This window comes from Bufo bufo, chromosome 7 (assembly GCF_905171765.1).
Source record: "Bufo bufo chromosome 7, aBufBuf1.1, whole genome shotgun sequence".
Taxonomy (NCBI): domain Eukaryota; kingdom Metazoa; phylum Chordata; class Amphibia; order Anura; family Bufonidae; genus Bufo; species Bufo bufo.
Window position 1 is genome coordinate 83046796 of NC_053395.1, and position 20251 is coordinate 83067046.

The following is a 20251-nucleotide window of genomic DNA, read 5'->3' on the forward strand; positions in this document are numbered from 1 at the left end:
GCTAAGCCTCTTCCTTCCGCTTAGCAAGGAGCCCGGTGACGTCACAGGATCGTTCTGCAGCTAGCAAGGAGGTTGTCAGTAGGAGGTAAATTTCAGCTAAACCACGCCCCTCTGTGACATCACCGGGCGGGGAGGGCGTTAGTCTGGGAAGGAGGAGGCAGTATTTGAAGGAGGGACGTCGCCTCACTAAGGAACGCCTCCCACTGCCGATGATGTCACCGGCCATAGAGGAGTGTTATTAGGAGTAGAAGGAGGCTCTATTGGAGGCAGCAAACTATGCTATTTAGCATAGTGCACACCTCCCATGGTCATTTGCAATGAATGGGATGTGCTACAGCTCCCTGCCACTATTGTCTTTTATGCAATGCTAGCAGAGAGCAGATACATGGAAGCAGGGAGGGATTCAGTTTGTAGGCTTAGAAAAAGGTGGTTTTAGGGGAGGAATACTGATTAGGAGTATGAGTGGCAGGAGGCGGAATACTGATTAGGGGGAGTGGAAAGGCTTGTAAGATCCAGCTGCAGAGTCACGCAGTGTGGCCGGAAATGACATAGCACAGGAGCTGCTATGTAAACAATACTGACAGCAGTATTAGGTACTTATAGGAGCAAAGAGGATGAAAAAAAAATACACAGAGCATCAGAATGACTTTACTGCGTAATATCAAGGTGATTATTAACGTTTTTAAAAATTACTTTGATCCCGGACAACCCCTTTAACCCCTTAAGGACACAGCCTTTTTACACCTTAGGACCAGGCCATTTTTTGCAAATCTGACCAGAGTCCCTTTAAGTGGTGATAACTTTAAAACTCTTTGACTTATCCAGGCCGTTCTGAGATAGTTTTTTCGTCACATATTGTACTTCATGACACTGGTAAAATGAAGTCAAAAAAATTATCTTTTTTGCACCAAAAAATACCTAATTTAACAAAAAATTGGAAAAATTTGCAAATTTCAAAGTTTCAGTTTCTCTACTTCTGTAATAAATAGTAATACCCCCAAAAATTGTGATGACTTTACATTCCCCATATGTCTACTTCATGTTTGAATTGTTTTGGGAATGATATTTTCTTTTTTGGGGATGTCATAAGGCTTAGAAGTTTAGAAGCAAATCTTGAAATTTTTTCAGAAATTTACAAAAACTCAAATTTTAGGGACCAGTTCAGGTCTCAAGTCACTTTCCGAGGCTTACATAATAGAAACCACCCAAAAATGGGTGTTGCACAAGAGTTATTGGCAAATGGGGAGGAAATTTGAGAATTTCATTTTTTTTTGTCTAATTTTTCATTTTAACCCATTTTTTCCACTAACAAAGCAAGGGTTAACAGCCAAACAAGACTGTATCTTAATTGCCCTGACTCTGCCGTTTACAGAAACACTCAATATGTGGCCGTAAACTACTGTACGGGCACACAGTAGGGCGTAGAGGGAAAGGTGCGCCGTATGGTTTTTGGAAGGCTGATTTTTATGGACTGGTTTTTTGACACTATGTCCCATTTGAAGCCCCCCTGATGCACCCCTAGAGGAGAAACTCCCTAAAAGTGACCCCATCTAAGAAACTACACCCCTCAAGGTATTCAAAACTGATTTTTACATACGTCGTTAACCCTTTAGGTGTTGCACAAGAGTTATTGGCAAATGGCGATGAAATTTGAGAATTTCATTTTTTTGCCTAATTTTCCATTTTAACCCATTTTTTTCCACTAACAAAGCAAGGGTTAACAGCCAAACAAGACTGTATCTTTATTGCCCTGACTCTGCCGTTTACAGAAACACCCCATATGTGGCCGTAAACTACTGTACGGCCACACAGCGGGGCGTTGAGGGAAAGGTGCGCCGTTTGGTTTTTGGAGGGCTGATTTTGCTGGACACCATGTCCCATTTGAAGCCCCCCTGATGCACCCCTAGAGTAGAAACTCCATAAAAGTGACCCCATCTAAGAAACTACACCCCTCAAGGTATTCAAAACTGATTTTACAAACTTTGTTAACCCTTTAGGTGTTGCACAAGATTTAATGGAAAATAGAGATACAATTTCTAAATTTCACTTTTTTGGCAGATTTTCCATTTTAATATTTTTTTTCCAGTTACAAAGCAAGGGTTAACAGCCAAACAAAACTCATTATTTATGGCCCTGATTCTGTAGTTTACAGAAACACCCCATATGTGGTCGTAAACAGCTGTACGGGCACACGGCAGGGCGCAGAAGGAAAGGAATGCCATACGGTTTTTGGAAGGCAGGTTTTGCTGGACTGTTTTTTTTGACACCATGTCCCATTTGAAGCCCCCCTGATGCACCCCTAGAGTAGAAACTCCAAAAAAGTGACCCCATTTTAGAAACTACGGGATAGGGTGGCAGTTTTGTTGGTACTAGTTTAGGGTACATATGATTTTTGGTTGCTCTATATTACACTTTTTGTGCGGCAAGGCAACAAGAAATAGCTTTTTTGGCACCGTTTTTTTTTTTTTTTTTTGTTATTTACAACATTCATCTGACAGGTTAGATCATGTGGTAATTTTATAGAGCAGGTTGTCACGGACGCGGCGATACCTAATATGTATACAATTTTTTTTATTTATGTAAGTTTTACACAATGATTTCATTTTTAAAACAAAAAAAAATCATGTTTTAGTGTTTCCATAGTCTAAGAGCCATAGTTTTTTCAGTTTTTGGGCGATTATCTTGGGTAGGGTATGATTTTTGCGGGATGAGATGACGGTTTGATTGTTACAATTTTGGCATACATGCGACTTTTTTGATCACTTTTATTACCTTTTTGGGAAGTAAGGTGGGCAAAATTTCAATTTCATCATAGTTTTTTATTTTTATGGCGTTCACCGTTCGAGTAAAGTAACATGACCGATTTATAGATCAGGTCGTTACGGACGCGGCGATACCAAACGTGTAGGGAATTTTATTTTTTTCATTTTTAACCCCTTAAGGACTTAGGACGTATCGGTACGGCATGGATCCCGAGTCCTTAAGGACCCATGACGTACCGGTACGTCATAACTTGAAATCTGTATTCCGGCGCCCGCGGGGTTAATCGGAACGGGATTTCGGCTGAAATCATTCAGCCGGCATCCCGTAAAAAGGCAGGGGGGGGGGGGTCATTTGACCCCCCCGCATCGGCGATCGCAGAAAACCGCAGGTCAATTCAGACCTGCGGTTTGCTGCGCTTTGTGCAGTTTCTGATCCCCGCGGGCCCTGACCGCGGGGATCAGAAGCTTTAGTGTCTCTAAAATATATATTTTACACCCCCCCCTGCACCCCTGCATGATTTTTTGCCGGCGGGTAGTGCAGGGGGGGAGGTGGGGGCGGTGCGGCAGGCGGGATCGCGATCCCCCGCCCGCCTCCCCTTGTATAATCGTTGGTCTCTAGTGGGTATACCAGGGTGCCAGCACATTGCTGGCACCCTGGTATAAACGGCTGACATCGATGATGCGATGTCAGCCGTTTAACCCTTTCCATACAGCGGTCCGTACGGACCGCTGTATGGAAAAAGTTAACAGTAAGAGGGAGCTCCCTCCCTCTCCCATCTGGGGGCTGCTGTGCCTTTTGCAGCCCCCCGATGGAGAGGGAGAGAGCCCCCAGACAGCCCCCCTCCGCCCTGTGCTTACCCTTCCCCGTCTGCGAAGTTCTGACAACTACTGAGCAGACGGGGAAGGTTCCCATGGCAACAGGACGCCTCTCAGGCATCCTGCTGTCCATGGTGCTGAACAGATCTATGCTAAAGGCAGAGATCTGTTCAGACAAAGTGTAAGTAAAATACAGTACTGTACAATATATATTGTTCTGTACTGTATTATACAGACATCAGACCCACTGGATCTTCAAGAACTAAGTGGGTCTGGGTCAAAAAAAAAGTGAAAAAAAAGTAAAAATCCAAAAACACATTTATCACTGATTAAAAATGAAAAAAATTAAATTTCCTACACATGTTTGGTATTGCCGCGTCCGTAACGACCTGATCTATAAAACGGTCATGTTACTTTCCCCGCACGGTGAACGCCATAAAAATAAAAAAAATAAAAACTATTAGGAAATTGAAATTTTGCCCACCTTACTTCCCAAAAAAGGTAATAAAAGTGATCAAAAAAGTCGCATGTACGCCAAAATAGTACCAATCAAACCGTCATCTCATCCCGCAAAAATCATACCCTACCCAAGATAATCGCCCAAAAACTGAAAAAACTATGGCTCTTAGACTATGGAAACACTAAAACATGATTCTTTTGGTTTCAAAAATGAAATCATTGTGTAAAACTTAAATAAATAAATAAAAAGTATACATATTAGATATTGCCGCGTCCGTATCGACCGGCTCTATAAAAATATCACATGACCTAACCCCTCAGGTGACCACCGTAAAAAAATAAAAATAAAAACGGTGTAAAAAAAGCAATTTTTTGTCATCTTACGTCACATAAAGTGTAATAGCAAGTGATCAAAAAGTCATATGCACCCCAAAATAGTGCCACTCAAACCGTCATCTCATCCCGCAAAAAATGAGACCCTACTTAAGATAATCGCCCAAAAACTGAAAAAACTATGGCTCTTAGACTATGGAGACACTAAAACATTTTTTTTGTTTTAAAAATGAAATCATTGTGTAAAACTTACATAAATAAAAAAAATTGTATACATATTAGGTATCGCCGCGTCCGTGACAACCTGCTCTATAAAATTACCACATGATCTAACCTGTCAGATGAATGTTGTAAATAACAAAAAAAAAAAAGTGCCAAAAAATCTATTTCTTGTTACCTTGCCGCACAAAAAAGTGTAATATAGAGCAACCAAAAATCATATGTACCCTAAACTAGTACCAACAAAACTGCCACCCTATCCCGTAGTTTCTAAAATGGGGTCACTTTTTTGGAGTTTCTACTCTAGGGGTGCATCAGGGGGGCTTCAAATGGGACATGGTGTCAAAAAACCAGTCCAGCAAAATCTGGCTTCCAAAAACCATACGGCGCACCTTTCCCTCTACGCCCTACTGTGTGCCCGTACAGTAGTTTACGGCCACATATGGGGTGTTTCTGTAAACTACAGAATCAGGGCCATAAATAATGAGTTTTGTTTGGCTGTTAACCCTTGCTTTGTAACTGGAAAAAAAATATTAAAATGGAAAATCTGCCAAAAAAGTGAAATTTTGAAATTGTATCTCTATTTTCCATTAAATCTTGTGCAACACCTAAAGGGTTAACAAAGTTTGTAAAATCAGTTTTGAATACCTTGAGGGGTGTAGTTTCTTAGATGGGGTCACTTTTATGGAGTTTCTACTCTAGGGGTGCATCAGGGGGGCTTCAAATGGGACATGGTGTCAAAAAAACAGTCCAGCAAAATCTGCCTTCCAAAAACCATACGGAGCACCTTTCACTCTGCGCCCCGCTGTGTGCCCGTACAGTAGTTTACGGTCACATATTGGGTGTTTCTGTAAACGGCAGAGCCAGGGCAATAAAGATACAGTCTTGTTTGGCTGTTAACCCTTGCTTTGTTAGTGGAAAAAATGGGTTCAAATTGAAAATTAGGCAAAAAAAAGAAATTCGCAAATTTCATCCCCATTTGCCAATAACTCTTGTGCAACACCTAAAGTGTTAACGAAGTTTGTAAAATCAGTTTTGAATACCTTGAGGGGTGTAGTTTATAGATTGGGGTCATTTTTGGGCGGTTTCTATTATGTAAGCCTCTCAAAGTGACTTCAGACCTGTAGTGGTCCCTAAAAATTGGGTTTTTGTAAATTTCTGAAAAATTTCAAGATTTGCTTCTAAACTTCTAAGCCTTATAACATCCCCAAAAAATAAAATATCAATCCCAAAATGCTACAAACATGAAGTAGACCTATGGGGAATGTAAAGTAATCACAATTTTTGGGGGTATTACTATGTATTACTGAAGTAGAGAAACTGAAAGTTTGAAATTTGCTAATTTTTCTAATTTGTTGGTAAATTTGGTATTTTTTTAGGGCTAAAAATATTACTTTTTGGACCCAATTTTAGCAGTGTCATGAAGTACAATATTGACGAAAAAACTATCTCAGAACGGGCCTGGATAAGTCAATGCGTTTTAAAGTTATGAGCACTTAAAGTGAAACTGGTCAGATTTGCAAAAAATGGCTAAGTCCTTAAGGTGAAATAGGGCTGAGTCCTTAAGGGTTAATCAGTGATAAATGTTTTTTTGATTTTACTTTTTTTTCACTTTTATTCACTTTTTTTTTTTTTGACCCGAGACCCACTTGGTTCTTGAAGATCCAGTGGGTCTGATGTCTGTATAATACAGTACAGTACAATATATATATATTGTACTGTACTGTATTTTACACTTTGTCTGAACAGATCTATGCCTTTTAGCACAGATCTGTTTAGCACCATGGACAGCAGGACGCCTGAGACGGCGTCCTGTTTTCCATGGGAACCTTCCTCGTCTGCTCAGTACTGCTCAGAACTGAGCAGACGGGGAAGGGTAAGGAGGGGATCTGTCGGGGGGCTGTCTGGGGCTCTCTCCCTCCCCATCGGGGGCTGCAAAGGCACAGCAGCCCCCCGATGGAGAGGGAGGGAGCTCCCTGCGCTGTTAACCTTTTCCATACAGCGTCCGTACGGACCGCTGTATGGAAAGGGTTAAACGGCTGACATCGCATCGCAGATGTCAGCCGTTTATACCAGGGTGCCAGCAATGTGCAGGCACCCTGCTATACCCACTAGAAGCCAACGATTATACAAGGGGAGGCGGGCGGGGGATCGCGATCCCGCCTGCCGCACCGCCCGCCTTACCGCACCGCCCCCACCGCCAGCAAAGCTCCCCCTGCACCTCCCGCCACCAGACAATCATTCGGGGGTGCAGGGGGCGGTGAATAAAACATTATTTTAGGCAAATAAAGTTTCTGATGACCGCGGGGGATCAGAAAAATGCAGAAAATCGCAGCAAACCGCAGGTCTGAATTGACCTGCGGTTTGTCGCGATCGCCGACATGGGGGGGGTCACCGGGACCCCCCCGCGCATTTAGCCTAGGTGCCTGCTCAATGATTTGAGCAGCACCGGGTTCCAATCACCGCCGGCCGGGCGGCAGTGATTCGGAACAACACATGACGTACCGGTACGTCATGTGTCCTTAAGACGGTTAAAAGGGTATTCTGGTTTTGCAATTTTCAGCATCAATTAACAGAAAGAACACATACTATCACTTACTAAGGGCCCATTCACACGGCCATATGAACGGGCCCACACCCGTTCCATGGCCCCGCAAAAAATACAGAGCATGTCCTATTCTTGTCTGCAATTGCGGACAAGAATAGGCATTTTCTATAAGAGTGGCAGCCATGTGCAGACCACAAAACGCATACGGCTGTCTGAACGAGTCCTAATAGTGATGTTTATCTGTAATGCTCTGGTTTTTCTGCACTCCATCATGGTCATTTTCCACTGTTGGTTCCCTTTCTCAGTGGCATCAAGTCTACATATGAGGCATGGCAAGGCCTGCAAGTCTCTGCCCTGTGGACACAACATCATTAACCTGCCGCTGAGAACGGTGTTTCTACTTATTCTCCTGGACCCTGCCCTGTAGACGTGATCTCTGTCTTAGCCTTCATGCACATGACTGTATGTGTTTTGCGGATCCGCAAAGAAAAGGATGACATTCGCATGGCATTTATTTTTTTGCTGATTAATTGTAACAATGCCTACCCTTGTCCACAAAACGGACAAGAATAGGACATTTTCTATTTTTGTTTCGGGGCTACGGAACGGACATACGGATGCGGACAGCACACGGAGTGCTGTCCACATCTTTTGCGGCCCCATTGAAGTGAATGGATCCGCACCCGAGCCTCAGAAAATGCGGCTCAGATGCGGAACCATACCATGTTCGTGTGCATGTAGCCTTATGGTGGGGTTTACCAGAAGGGCTTCAAGCAGGCTTGGATCCAGGGGTGCCATCAGAAATTTCAGGATTCCATACAGGAAAACCGTGTATGTCTCCCCCCCCCCCCCATCAGCATATCCAATCTTACAGGGATATCAAATATTGTTTTGTGGTATTTATTAAAATAAAAAAACACTGTTAAAACCATTAAAGTATTTGTAACACACTTATTATGAAATATCACAAAACACTATTTGGTATCCATGTGATCATAATAAGCTGTACAATATAGTGAGCATATTACTTATGGTGATTGGTAGGTGGTGCATTTTTATCCTTTCATTCCAGTAATATACTATTTATGTAGTGTTATGCCTGTGATGAAAATAGCTTTTAAAACGCAGAAAATTCAGCCCTTCCAACAGAGCAGGTTTTTAGTGTAATGTAACAATAGTCAAGCATATGTGCTGCTGTTCTATTCATTTTCTATGGGCAGGGTGTGGAAATTAAAAAAAAACTACTTGTCGAAGGACTAAAGTGGGGGCTCAATCTACTTGTCCTGAACTTATACTAACGTTATACTGTATTGGGGGCGGGGGCCACAAGGCGATGTTATACTGTATGGGGCGGGGGCCACAAGGAGATGTTATGCTGTATGGGGGCAGGGCCACAAGGAGACGTTATGCTGTATGGGGGCAGGGCCACAAGGAGACGTTATGCTGTATGGCGTGGGGGCCACAAGGAGACGTTATACTGTATGGGGGTGGGGGCCACAGGGAGACGTTATATTGTATGGGGGCGGGGGCCACAGGGTGACGTTATACTGTGCGGGGGCAGCCGCTTGGTGACGTTATACTATATGGGACACTAGGGCAGCCCCAAGGTGACGTTCTACTGTATGGGGGCCACAAGGAGACGTTCTACTGTATGGGGGCCACAAGGAGACGTTCTACTGTATGGGGGCAACAGGGAGACATTATAGTTTATCAAGTGCCACGTGCAGTGCAGATTGCAGGCAGGGCCAGAGCCTCAGAAGACAGACAGCACAACCTTTATTTCTGACACCCCTGCAGACGAGCGTTCCTCCCGGAGCCTGTCCACATCGCAGCTCCCTGCCTGACCTGCAAGCGCTGACTGGGGTCACATAGCATTATACTGATTTATGATGCTATGTAACCCTTACAGTTCTGGAATGTATTGGATAACACTGACATAATGCTGTCAGTGTTATCCAACACATTCCAGAACATATAACATATATATCTCCTGAGAAGCCAATTTGATCCTAAAGGGTTAATTTACCCTGTAATCTAAACTGTGTGTCATCTGTCACTTCTCTTATCTCTCTGCTCCTGTCCCTTAACCTTATCACTGCTGCAACAAAAGCATCAGCCGACAGCCTCAGTGTAACCTGTTTCTAGACTCTGACTCACGGCTCTTTTAACTCAAAGAATCGAATGAGTCACTAACTAATCAGATCTTTAGATTCTTTAACTTGTGACTCATTCGATTCATTTCTATTCTAACCCCCTGTACAGACGGCTCAGAGCTGCTGGTGCTTGCCTTGCCTCAGCTCTGATTGGTTGCAGGCCGAGGTGGGCGGGGCTGGCTTCCACTCTAGGATCAGATTACACTCCTCCCGAGCCCCTCCCCTCCCTGCTGCCAGCGTCTCTGCTATTGTGTGCTGTGACTGAACTGAGCCGACGATGCAGGGGCATGCTGACATAGATGTAGGAGCGGTCAGCTCGCGGTTAGCATATGACCGCTCCTATTACTGCCCAACCGACATGTCCCTGCTACTTGCCCGCACAGGGCTAAACAACTGTTCAAACTACTTGCCCGGCGCCCGGAACTGCATGTCCCGGGCGTCGGGCGATAGGAATTCCACACCCCTGTATGGGACTAGCTGGGTCAACCCCTTTGAACTTGAAGAGGACCTGTAACTTCTCCTGACATGTCTGTTTTAGAAGCTACTTGCATCCTCCATGTAACAACAATTCTGGAGCATCTACTCTTATGACTCTGTGTGTTGTGCCATTTGGTTATTATTCCTTCTAGAAGTAATTAATTAATTAATTACTAGCAGTTTGCAATGAAGGTCCAGCTGAGTTTACCCAGTTGGGTGTCCCTGCACAGGCTGACATCCAATCAGTGCTGCCAGTGTTGGACTGTGCAGAGACACACCGTGATCTGGTAACGCCCAGCTTGACCTTGCAAAGTGCTAGTAATTAATTCGTAACTTCTTGAAGGAATAATAAGTGAATGGTACAAAGCTAAGCCATAAGAGTAGACACTACAGAATGATTACATGGGGAATGAAAGTAGTTGTTAAACAGACATGTCATGAGAAGTTACAGGTCCTCTTCAAAGGGGTTGACCCAGCTAGTCCCCTAGAAAATGAATAGAACAGCAGCACATATGCTTGACTATTGTTCCCTTCATTCCTGGCAAAACCCGTTCTCGTGATTGGTGGAGCTCTGACCTACGGGATCCCGACCAATCACATACTTATTAACCATGCCATAGATAGGGGATTACTTTGCATCTTAGGGTCCACCTCTTTTAAAGGTATTCTGTCACCAGGTTTCACCCCTGTCAGCTAAACATATGCTGATGTTCAGGGCCTCATCAGGATTCCTAATGTGGGCTTCTAATGTGATCCGTAGCCATATTTTGCTAAAAAACAGGTTTTACTAATCTGTCACTCAAAGAAATAAGGTGCCCAAGGGGATGTCAAGGAATGCAAGGTGCCTGCCGCACCCACCGCCGCCTTTCCAGACTTCTGCACCGCCTCCTAATCCTCTGTGCTGCCTCTCGCTCCCCCTCCTCCTGCTGTAAGATATCGCGCGTGCGCACAGGGCTCTGAGAGGCTGGCGCCAGAGTGCAGGTCATACCTGGGTTGAGCGAAGTGCCGGCGCATGCGCACTTCGCTTCAAGAAGCCAAATCGAGAAGTCTGCACGGGCGCATCAGGCAGAGCCCTGTGCGCACGCGCGAGATCTTACAGCAGGAGGAGGGCGGATGGAGGGAGAGCGAGAGGCGGCACAGAGGATTAGGAGGCGGTGCAGAAGTCTGGAAAGGCGGCGCTGGGCACAAACGGCGGTGGGTGCGGCGGGCACCTTGCATCCCTTGATATCCCCTTGGGCACCTTATTTCTTTGAGTGACAGGTTAGTAAAACCTGTTTTTTAGCAAAATAAGGCTACGGATCACATTTAGAAGCCCACATTAGGAATCCTGATGAGGCCCTGAACATCAGCATATGTTTAGCTGACAGGGGTGAAACCTGGTGACAGAATCCCTTTTAAGTGAGAGGGAAAACGTTCCCTAACAAAATATTACGTATTGTTTTCCGTCTCCCTTAAAGGGGATTTCTGGTTTGCATGAGCATCCATTAAAATGCTCACTTATGAAGGTAGCCGTAATTTTGTCATTCATTTCTTTTGCTGCTATCTTCCATTCTGGGCTGTGGTCACATGATCGTATCCATGCTGCTTTTATTTCCTGTGATGTTATGTCCAAGAGTGTGCCCAAGCAGCAGCAGGGCAGTGAGAGCTATAAACTAGCTGGCAGGGCGGATTGGCCATAGACCTTGCAGGGAAATTTCCCAGGGGGCTGCCTGGACCCTCCTCATGGCCGACCAGTGGAACTTTTTAGGAATGTATTTTGTGCTGCTGGCAGTATTTTGTGATGGACTGTGCTATTAGCTCTGTTGGGGGTGATATAATGTGCCACAATATGGTATTGCTGGCCCTGTTCTAGGGGTGGGAGATATGGCCTATAATCTATATTGCGATATAATTTTAAGCAGGTGCGATATATATCAAGATATATTCTATTTATCGTGAATGGCATTGGGGGACATGGCACCATGGGTATATGCCCAGCTGCCACTAGGAGGGACACTAGAAAGAAAAGTGTTGGCTCCACCCATCTGGGCTATACCCACTGCACATGCTGGAGCTAACCAGTTTTTTTTCTAGTGTCATAGGAGGCAGACATGACCTGCGCTTTTTCTTTGCAGGTCCTGCTGCTTTTTTCTTCTTATTTTTTTCTTATTTTTTCTTTTTCTTTCACAGGTTCAGCAGGCTGGGGCTCCAATCGTGGAATTCCACCATAGTTGCACCCCCTGCGGGCGCGTACTTTGTACTTAGCCTGTCGCCCAGTCCCCACAACTGCATCCGCAGTGGATGCCGGCATTCCCAGGTTCGCCTGTTGAGTCTGCCGATGGGGCGACCCAGCTGTGCCTGAAGACGTCTGAGGGTAAGTAGGGAGAGATCCCTTCATCCCCAATACTCCCATGGAACTAGTGAGTCCCTTTTCTCTGTCACTTTTCTTGGGGCAGACAGGTCCTTTAGTGGCTCATTGGAGGTCACATTCTTGGTCACTGCACCTCCCGTGTCTGTCCTCACGGACCTCCGCACGCCTGTCTGCCCTCCCGGACCTACGCCCGCCTTGCTCTCTAAATTTAGGTCCCGGCTTCTGCCCGGCCTAGGCCGCAATGCTCCCTAGCCTGCCGCTCAGCTCCCGCCTTCTTCCGGCCCCCCTTTCCTTCATCCTCGGCAGTCGCTTACGTCCCTGTCCCAAGCCATAGGAAACCTTGCCAGTCTCTCCCAATCAATGGTGTAGTCGCTGGATCGCTTGCCGGCCTAATCGCGGCCGCCTCAGCCCCCAGTCGGGGCTCGCTCTTGCTCTGACACCAGTCCCGTAAGCGACCTCGTGTGCTCTCAGCTGGGTCCCGCTCATCCTCAGTTTCCTCAGTTCACTCCCTGGATAAGTCAGAGTCCGGCGAAGTCTCCTCTTCTGCCGTTTCTGCCGCTCCTGGGGACACCTCTGACTCTGATTCTGGATCTGTGCAGACCGAATCTATATCTGCGGCTATGCGGGATGTCATAAAGGCAGTCAGGGATGCGCTCAGAGTACAGGAGGGTCCCTCTTCCGCGGCCCAGGAATCCGTGTCATTCCGCTGTTCCAGGCGCCCCGCCTTGGTTTTTCCTAACCATGCGGACCTGGACGCACTTCTGGCTAAGGAGTGGCATCACCTGGATAGACTACTTCAACTCTCCAAGGTGTCTGACGCCCTTTTTTCCCTTTGCAGAGGAGTCAGTCAACCTATGGTCTGAACCACCTCAGGTTGATCCCCAGGTGGCACGCCTAGCCAAGACGACCACTCTTACTTTGGCAGATGCGGCTTCCTTGTCGGATCCCTCTGACAAGAGGATCGACTCTTTAGCCAAATCTGTTTTTTGTTGCAGCAGGTTCAGCTGTCCGTCCAGCATTTGCCGCGTCTTGGGTGGCTAAGGCCTGCGTTGTCTGGACCAAACAACTCATCCGGTCCTTGCCCCAGGACTCTGCTCAGGGCGAGCTTCCTGCCCTCGCCTCTCAAATTCTCCAAGCATCCCGGTACCTCTGTGATGCTTCCATGGAATTGGCACGCCGCTCTAGCAGAGCGGCTGCTAACTCCGTGGCCATCCGCCGCACGGTCTGGCTCCGTACCTGGGCGGCAGATGCAGCTTCCAAGAAGGCTCTCATTTCTCTCCCTTTTCTAGGCGGTAGACTCATGGGAAGCGCTTGGAACTTATTTCCGAGGCCACGGGGGGGTAAAAGTTCTCTTCTCCCCCAAAATCGGCCTCGCTGGCCGCCGCCTTCCCGGTCGGCTTCGCGATCGCTGCATTTTCATTCCTTTCGGGACTCCTCCTCTCGCTCAGGACGATTCTCACGCCATTCAATCTCTAGTGGTCATCGTCCCAGTTTCTGAGCTGGGAACGGTTCCAGGGGTTTTAACTCGAACCTTTTTCACGGTTCCTAAGAAAGACGGGTCGCTCCCGCCCCATCCTGGATCTCAAGGCCCTTAACCTGTTTGTCTGCCTCCGCCATTTTCGCATGGAGTCCCTACGGTCGGTGATCGCCTCCCTGGAAGAGGGCGAGTTTCTGTCGTCCATCGACATTCAGGACGCCTATCTCCATGTTCCCATCGCCCCTTCCCACCAGAGATTTCTTCGCTTTGCGGTGGGTTCTCTGCATTTTTATTGATGGCACTGCCCTTCGTCTGGCTTCTGCCCCGAGGGTCTTCACCAAGGTATTGGCTCCCCTCATCGCTCTTCTGCGTACCAGGGGAGTTGCGGTGATTCCCTACTTGGACGACCTTCTGGTGAAGGCCTCCTCCTGCGCAGACAATCTGTCCAGCCTCCACATTACTCTTTTGGTTCTGTCCCAGTTCGCTTGTCTGGTGAATTTTCCCAAGTCCTTCCTGGGCATGATCTTCGACACTCGCCTCGGGCGAGTCTTTTTTCCCCAGGTCAAGTCTCTCCATTCGGGGGTGGCTCCCCTCTGCGACCCGTCCCCTCTTCCCATCAGGAAGTGCATGCGAGTTTTGGGCCTCATGGTGGCCTCCTTCGAGGCAATCCCCTATGCCCAATTGCACACCAGACTTCTCCAGAGGTCCCTACTCTCCAGGTGGGACAATTCTCCGTCAGGTCTCGATCGCCTGATCGGCCTTCCCCCGGAGGTCCGCCCGGACTTGCGTTGGTGGCTCCTACCTCGCACGGTCTTCCTTGGCAGGTCTTTCCTTCTGCCAGGTTGGCAGGTGATCTCCACCGATGCCAGCCTGACTGGCTTGGGGGCTGTCTTCGGGTCCCTCACTGCCCAGGGGCAGGGGTCAGCGGAGGAGTCTTCCCTGTCGATCAATGTCCTGGAACTCAGGGGCCATTTTCCTTGCTCTCTGCCGCTGGACTCACCTGCTAGACACTCTCCCGATCCGGATCCAGTTGGACAGTTCCACGGCCGTGGCTTACTTGAATCACTTGGGGGGCACCAGAAGCGGGACTGTCCTCAGGGAAGCCTTGCGAATCCTGCGGTGGGTGGAAGCTCATGTTCCTGCTCTCTCCCGCAGTCTACATCCCCGAGGTCGACAAATTGGCGGCGGATTTTCTCAGTCGCCATCGTCTCGACCCGGGCGAGTAGTCCCTCCACCCGGAGGTGTTTTTGCACCTGTGTCAACGGTGGGGGAACTCCAGACGTGGACCTGTTCGCTTCTCATCTGAACCACAAGATTCCGGCTTATGTCGCCAGATCCCAGGACTTTCAGGCTCTGGCCGTGGATGCTCCTGGTTTTTCTTCGGTCTCGGTTCAGCCTCCTTTTACCCTCTTTCCTCTTCTTCCCCCGGGTACTCAAACGCCTCAAGGAGGCTTGGGTGCCGGCGATCCTGGTGGCTCCGGATTGGTCCCACAGAGCGTAGTATGCAGACCTAGTGTTTCTGCTCGCCGACGTCCCGTGGCAGCTTCCCCTGCGTCCCGACCTCCTTTCCCGTGGTCCACTATTCCACCCAAATTTACCGCAACTGCGTTTAACGGCGTGGCTGTTGAGGGCCGCAGTCCTGAGATTCCACGGTCTCTCGAGTCTGTCATTCAGACTATGCTTCACGCCCGCAAACCCCAATCGGCCAGGATTTATCACCGTACCTGGCGGGCGTATTTTCCTAGTGTGAATCTGGCCAGTTTCACCCTCTCTGCTTTTCTGTGCCTAGGATCCTGTCTTTTCTCCAGGCCGGTTTTGACAAGGGTCTTTGACTGGCCTCTCTTAAGGGTCAGATTTCGGCCCTGTACGTTCTTTTCCAGAGGTCTCTGGCTTCCCGTCCTCGGGTGAAGACTTTTCTCCAGGGGGTCTCTCACCGTGCTCCCCTCTTTCATCCCCCTGGGAGCCTTGGGTCTTGAACCTTGTCCTTGACGCTCTTCAGTCTTCTCCTTTCGAGCCACTGAAGGATGTCTCTCTTTCCTTCGTTTCATTTAAGGTCGCCTTCGTTGTTGTGATTACCTCTATCCGCAGGGTCTCTGAGCTTGCTGCGCTTTCTTGCAAGTCTCCCTACCTTCCTACCTTGTGTTCCACGAGGACAAAGTGGTCCTTCCTCCGGTTCCCTCTTTTCTCCCCCAAGGTGGTGTCCTCATTCCATATTAATGAGAAGATGTCCTTCCTTCTTTCTGTCCTAATCACGCTTATCCCAGGGAGAGATCCCTTCATCGCCTGGATGTCGTTCGGGGCGCTCCGCCGATCTCTTCGGTTAACGGAGTCTTTTAGGCGTTCCGACTCCCTCTTTGTTGTTCCTGACCGACCTCGTAAGGATTTGCAAGCTTCCCATGCCACCATCTCCCGTTGGATTCGGTCGTCTGTCAAGGAGGCCTATGTTGCAAAGTGTCGTGTTCCTCCCCTTTCGGTTGACCACTCACTCCACTAGTGCGGTCGGGGCCACTTGGGCGCTTTGGCATCAGGCTTCTGCTTCCCAGGTCTGCAAGGCCGCCATCTGGGCTTCGCTTCATACCTTTTCGAGGTTCTATCAGATCCATTCCTTGGCCTCTGCCGTTGCCAGCTTGGGTCACAAGGTTATGCAAGCAGCTGTGTGTTAGGTGACTTGCATGGCTGTTTTCTTCCCTCCCCCGTGGACTGCTTTTGACGTCCCATGGTGCTGTGTCCCCCAATGCATCCTACGAGAAAAGGATTTTACGGTGAGTACAAAAATCCATTATTTTGGGGGGGTAAAACCTTTTTTTTTTTTATAACTATTAGCCTCCTTAGGGGCTAGAACCCTTGTCCTAGTCACCCTAATAGAGCTCTATTAGGGTGAATGGGACTTCACACTGTCCCTGCTGCTCTGTTCATAGTGCACACAGCAGCAGGAAGCTGACTATGGCAGCCTTGGCTTGAGTGGCGTCCTGGCTGTCATGGTAACCAATCGGAGCCCCGCAATTACACTGCTGGGGCTCTGATTAGAGGCTGCAACCAATGATTTAATCGTGTGGAGGGGGGGGCGCAATTAATATAATACTTAGAAGAGGGGGAGTAGGAGGGCGGGGCTGTGGCCGCTGTGCCATCAATGAATATAGTTAATATGCCTCAATACAAACGTAGCCTGCATGTGCCGCCATATCCCATACCTGACCTCTTACTGCGCGCCGTGATCCGCCGCAATTAACCCCCCAGGACATGAAGGGTTAATTGCGGTGGATCACAGCGTGCAGTCATAGAGGCCAGGTATGGGATATGGCCGGCACATGCAGGCTAAGTTTGTATTCAGGCATAAACTATATTAATTGGTGGCGCAGTGGCCACAGTCCCTCCTACTCCTACTCTGTTCTCATTGGTGGTCAGTGGCAGCTGCACACAGTGGGGAGGGAGGGACTCCCTCCTTCTCCACTGTGCCGGTTCAGGAGAACATGGTGCGTTCCGAGAGCGGAGCAACGAAATCTCTATCGTTGGCCCAATTTATATCGCATATCGCCCGCCCCTACCCTGCCCTTCCATCTATTTTGACCAAACTACAAGACGGGGCCACTTTTTGTATTTTTTCCAGGGCCACTTTAAGTTCCCAGTCCCCCTTTGCTAGCTGCAGATTGTTGAAGCGGTGCTGGAGCTGTGGCAGAGAGAGAAGTGCATCATGGGTTTGGTTAGGTATACAACAGAAGTCCCACATACAAATGGAACCAAACCAGTGATTTGTTTAGATGGTTAAACGGCTCAGGAGAGTCAAAATTGAAGAAAAAAAAGCATGGGGAAAATATGGGATGACATGAAATAAGCAAATACGTGAGCATATCTGTTAACAAACCATAGTTATCTTAGAGCGACTTTAACCTAAAGACGTTCATTGTAATTTACAAAGATGTACAGGAGAATGGAATTGGCATATATGATCGAAAAGCGGACTTGTCTGTGTGTATGGTGTTGCCATCCTGCCTTATGTCCCATACTTGTCATGGTGCATCCTGCTGTTACTTTCAGATCGCCCAGCTAGTCTCTTCAGTGTTGGGGGTCAAACATGGTCAGTAGCTTGCTCCCACCAGCTAAATTCTCTTGTGCACGGCCGGCATAGTGTTTCTTGCTATTGTGTGGGCAGCCTCTTCTCACCAGTGCTGGACACACTAGGTGGATGTTTCCTAGCGGGCATAAAAAGGTCAGTTGGCACCATAACAAGTTAGTACAGCAATAGATTACACACAGAATTTTTTTTTTGTATGTTTTTTTTCCCCAAACTAATGCAGCTGAAAACTTTTAAATAAACTGAGCGGAGAAAACATTAAATATCAATCTATTGTAACTGCTTTAGTGGCCAGTGTGAGTTAGAAAGGAGGCTCACATACTCCTCAACATCCATGTCTGGCAGAGCAAAGCAGAATATATCTCTCATAGGCTGCAGAAGGGGAAGGCAATACAGGAATAAAGCTGTGCTAGTGAAGGCAGCATATGCTGGACACACAGATCTCACATCCAGCGTGTATTAGAAGGGACATGTTCACATTATAAAAGTATGAAACTAGGAGTAGGTAGCAAAGTGAATGATTGATTGAATAAGGATTGCCCTGAAAGCTTGATCCCTAATGTTGATGTTGTCTCTTCTGTAAGGGCTCCACAACCCTCTCCTATGTGATTGATGTAGCATCCAACCAGAAGACTGGTATAGCTGTCACTGAGAGCAGGAGTTGTGGAGTACTGCGCCACAATTCAGATTAAAACATCTCATTCACAGTGATTCTGATAATAAAAAAACGGAACGTATACATAGCTATCAAGTTCTCATACCTAGCACTTGATGAAAGGAAGAAACATCCCTCGGCGCAAAGAACCAACCAGATGCAGATGAAGAATCTTCAACCTGTTTATTGCAGAATCACTATGCGTTTCGGGGACCACTTCCCCTTCAGGTGAATAGTGTTGGATCCAACACTATTCACCTGAAGGGGAAGTGGTCCCCGAAACGCATAGTGATTCTACAATAAACAGGTTGAAGATTCTTCATCTGCACCTGGTTGGTTCTTTTCGCCGAGGGATGTTTCTTCCTTTCTTCATGTACTAATCCTCCATGAGGGCCCAGGCATGCTCATCTGAGGAGACCTGCATACCAACCTCTCTTGGGGATTGCTTTTATTACCTATACGCCGACAGTAGTGTTGTGCCTATTACTTGCACAACCATTTAAGGTGAGCCTCCAATTTGGAGTTTATTTTACCTTTCCCCATACGTTTTCACCCTATGGTGCGCCCTCTTTTTTTTTGTTTATTTAGTAAACAAAGGCCTTAGAATTTCATACCTAGCACTGTCAAAACTGCTGATACTTTATTTTGTATTTGGACCAAGATTTAGACTAATTAATTTACTTTATACCTAAATCTAGGATAAGGAGGAAAGAAAAGGTAAAAAATCCGGTAAGCCTGGAATGTTGGAGAGATCCCGTGAAACCTATCGTCTCTTGAAGAGAAGAAACATAATAGTGGAAGCCGTGAAGAATCTGCGATTAGTGGAGAACTTGTTCACGTAAAATGACATGTTTTATTCTGTCTGTTCTGAGGTACTGAGGAATACGGTAGTTAATCTGGTAGTTTAAACCTCTTGTTTGCATAGCACATATTAAAACTTGAAGAAATGAGAATATTGCCCATATCTGCAAACTGTTCATTTTATAGTATATTGATGGAGACGCAGCGGAGCTTTTTTATAAAATGCCCTTTATGAATCATTTGTCAACATCTTTGAGAATTAAAGGGAAGTAAGAAGCCAAGGAAACTTTAAAGGGTTTATCCCATGAAAATTATTCATAACCTATCCACAGGACAGGTGATTAAGAACAGGTCTCAGGATTCCCAGTGATCCTGAGAACAAGGGATCACCAAGTCCCATCTCTGAATGGAACAGTAGTTTGCATGTCTGTCCACCGCTCCGTTTAGGCTACTTTCACACTAGCGTTCGGGGCTTCGCTTGTGAGTTCCGTTTGAAGGGGCTCACAAGCGGCCCCGAACGGATCCGTCCAGCCCTAATGCATTCTGAATGGATGCGGATCCGCTCAGAATGCATCAGTCTGGCTCCGTTTGTCCTCCGCTCCGCTCAGCAGGCGGACACCTGAACGCAGCTTGCAGCGTTCGGGTGTCCGCCTGGCCGTGCGGAGGCAAACGGATCCGTCCAGACTTACAATGTAAGTCAATGGGGACGGATCCGTTTGAAGTTGACACAGTATGGCTCAATTTTTAAAACGGATCCGTCTCCCATTGACTTTCAATGTAAAGTCAAACGGATCCGTTTGCATTATCATGAACAAAAAAAAAAAAATTATATATATTTTTTTTTTTCATGGTAATGCAGAACGGATCCGTTCTGAACGGATCTAAGCGTTTGCATAATAGGTGCGGATTCCGTCTGGGCACATACCAGACGGGATCCGACCTAAACGCAGGTGTGAAAGTAGCCTTAGGGGCCTCCTGCACACGACGTTTTTTTCCCCGTTTACTGGCCGTTTTTGCGTTCCGTATACGTCCGTATACGGAACCATTCATTTCAATGGTTCCGCAAAAAAAAACGGAATGTACTCCGTATGCATTCCGTTTCCGTATTTCCGTTTTTTTTTTTCCGTTC

General features: G+C 47.2%; 1 protein-coding gene across 1 annotated transcript in view; it reads left to right on the top strand.

The window, feature by feature from the left end:
• The window catches only part of GTF3C1 (general transcription factor IIIC subunit 1), a 199910-nt gene that overhangs the window by 25588 nt on the left and 154071 nt on the right, over positions 1 to 20251 (top strand). Inside the window, 1 exon segment of the mRNA XM_040441684.1 lies at positions 19020 to 19159. Within this exon segment, the coding sequence (XP_040297618.1) occupies positions 19020 to 19159 (140 nt within the window).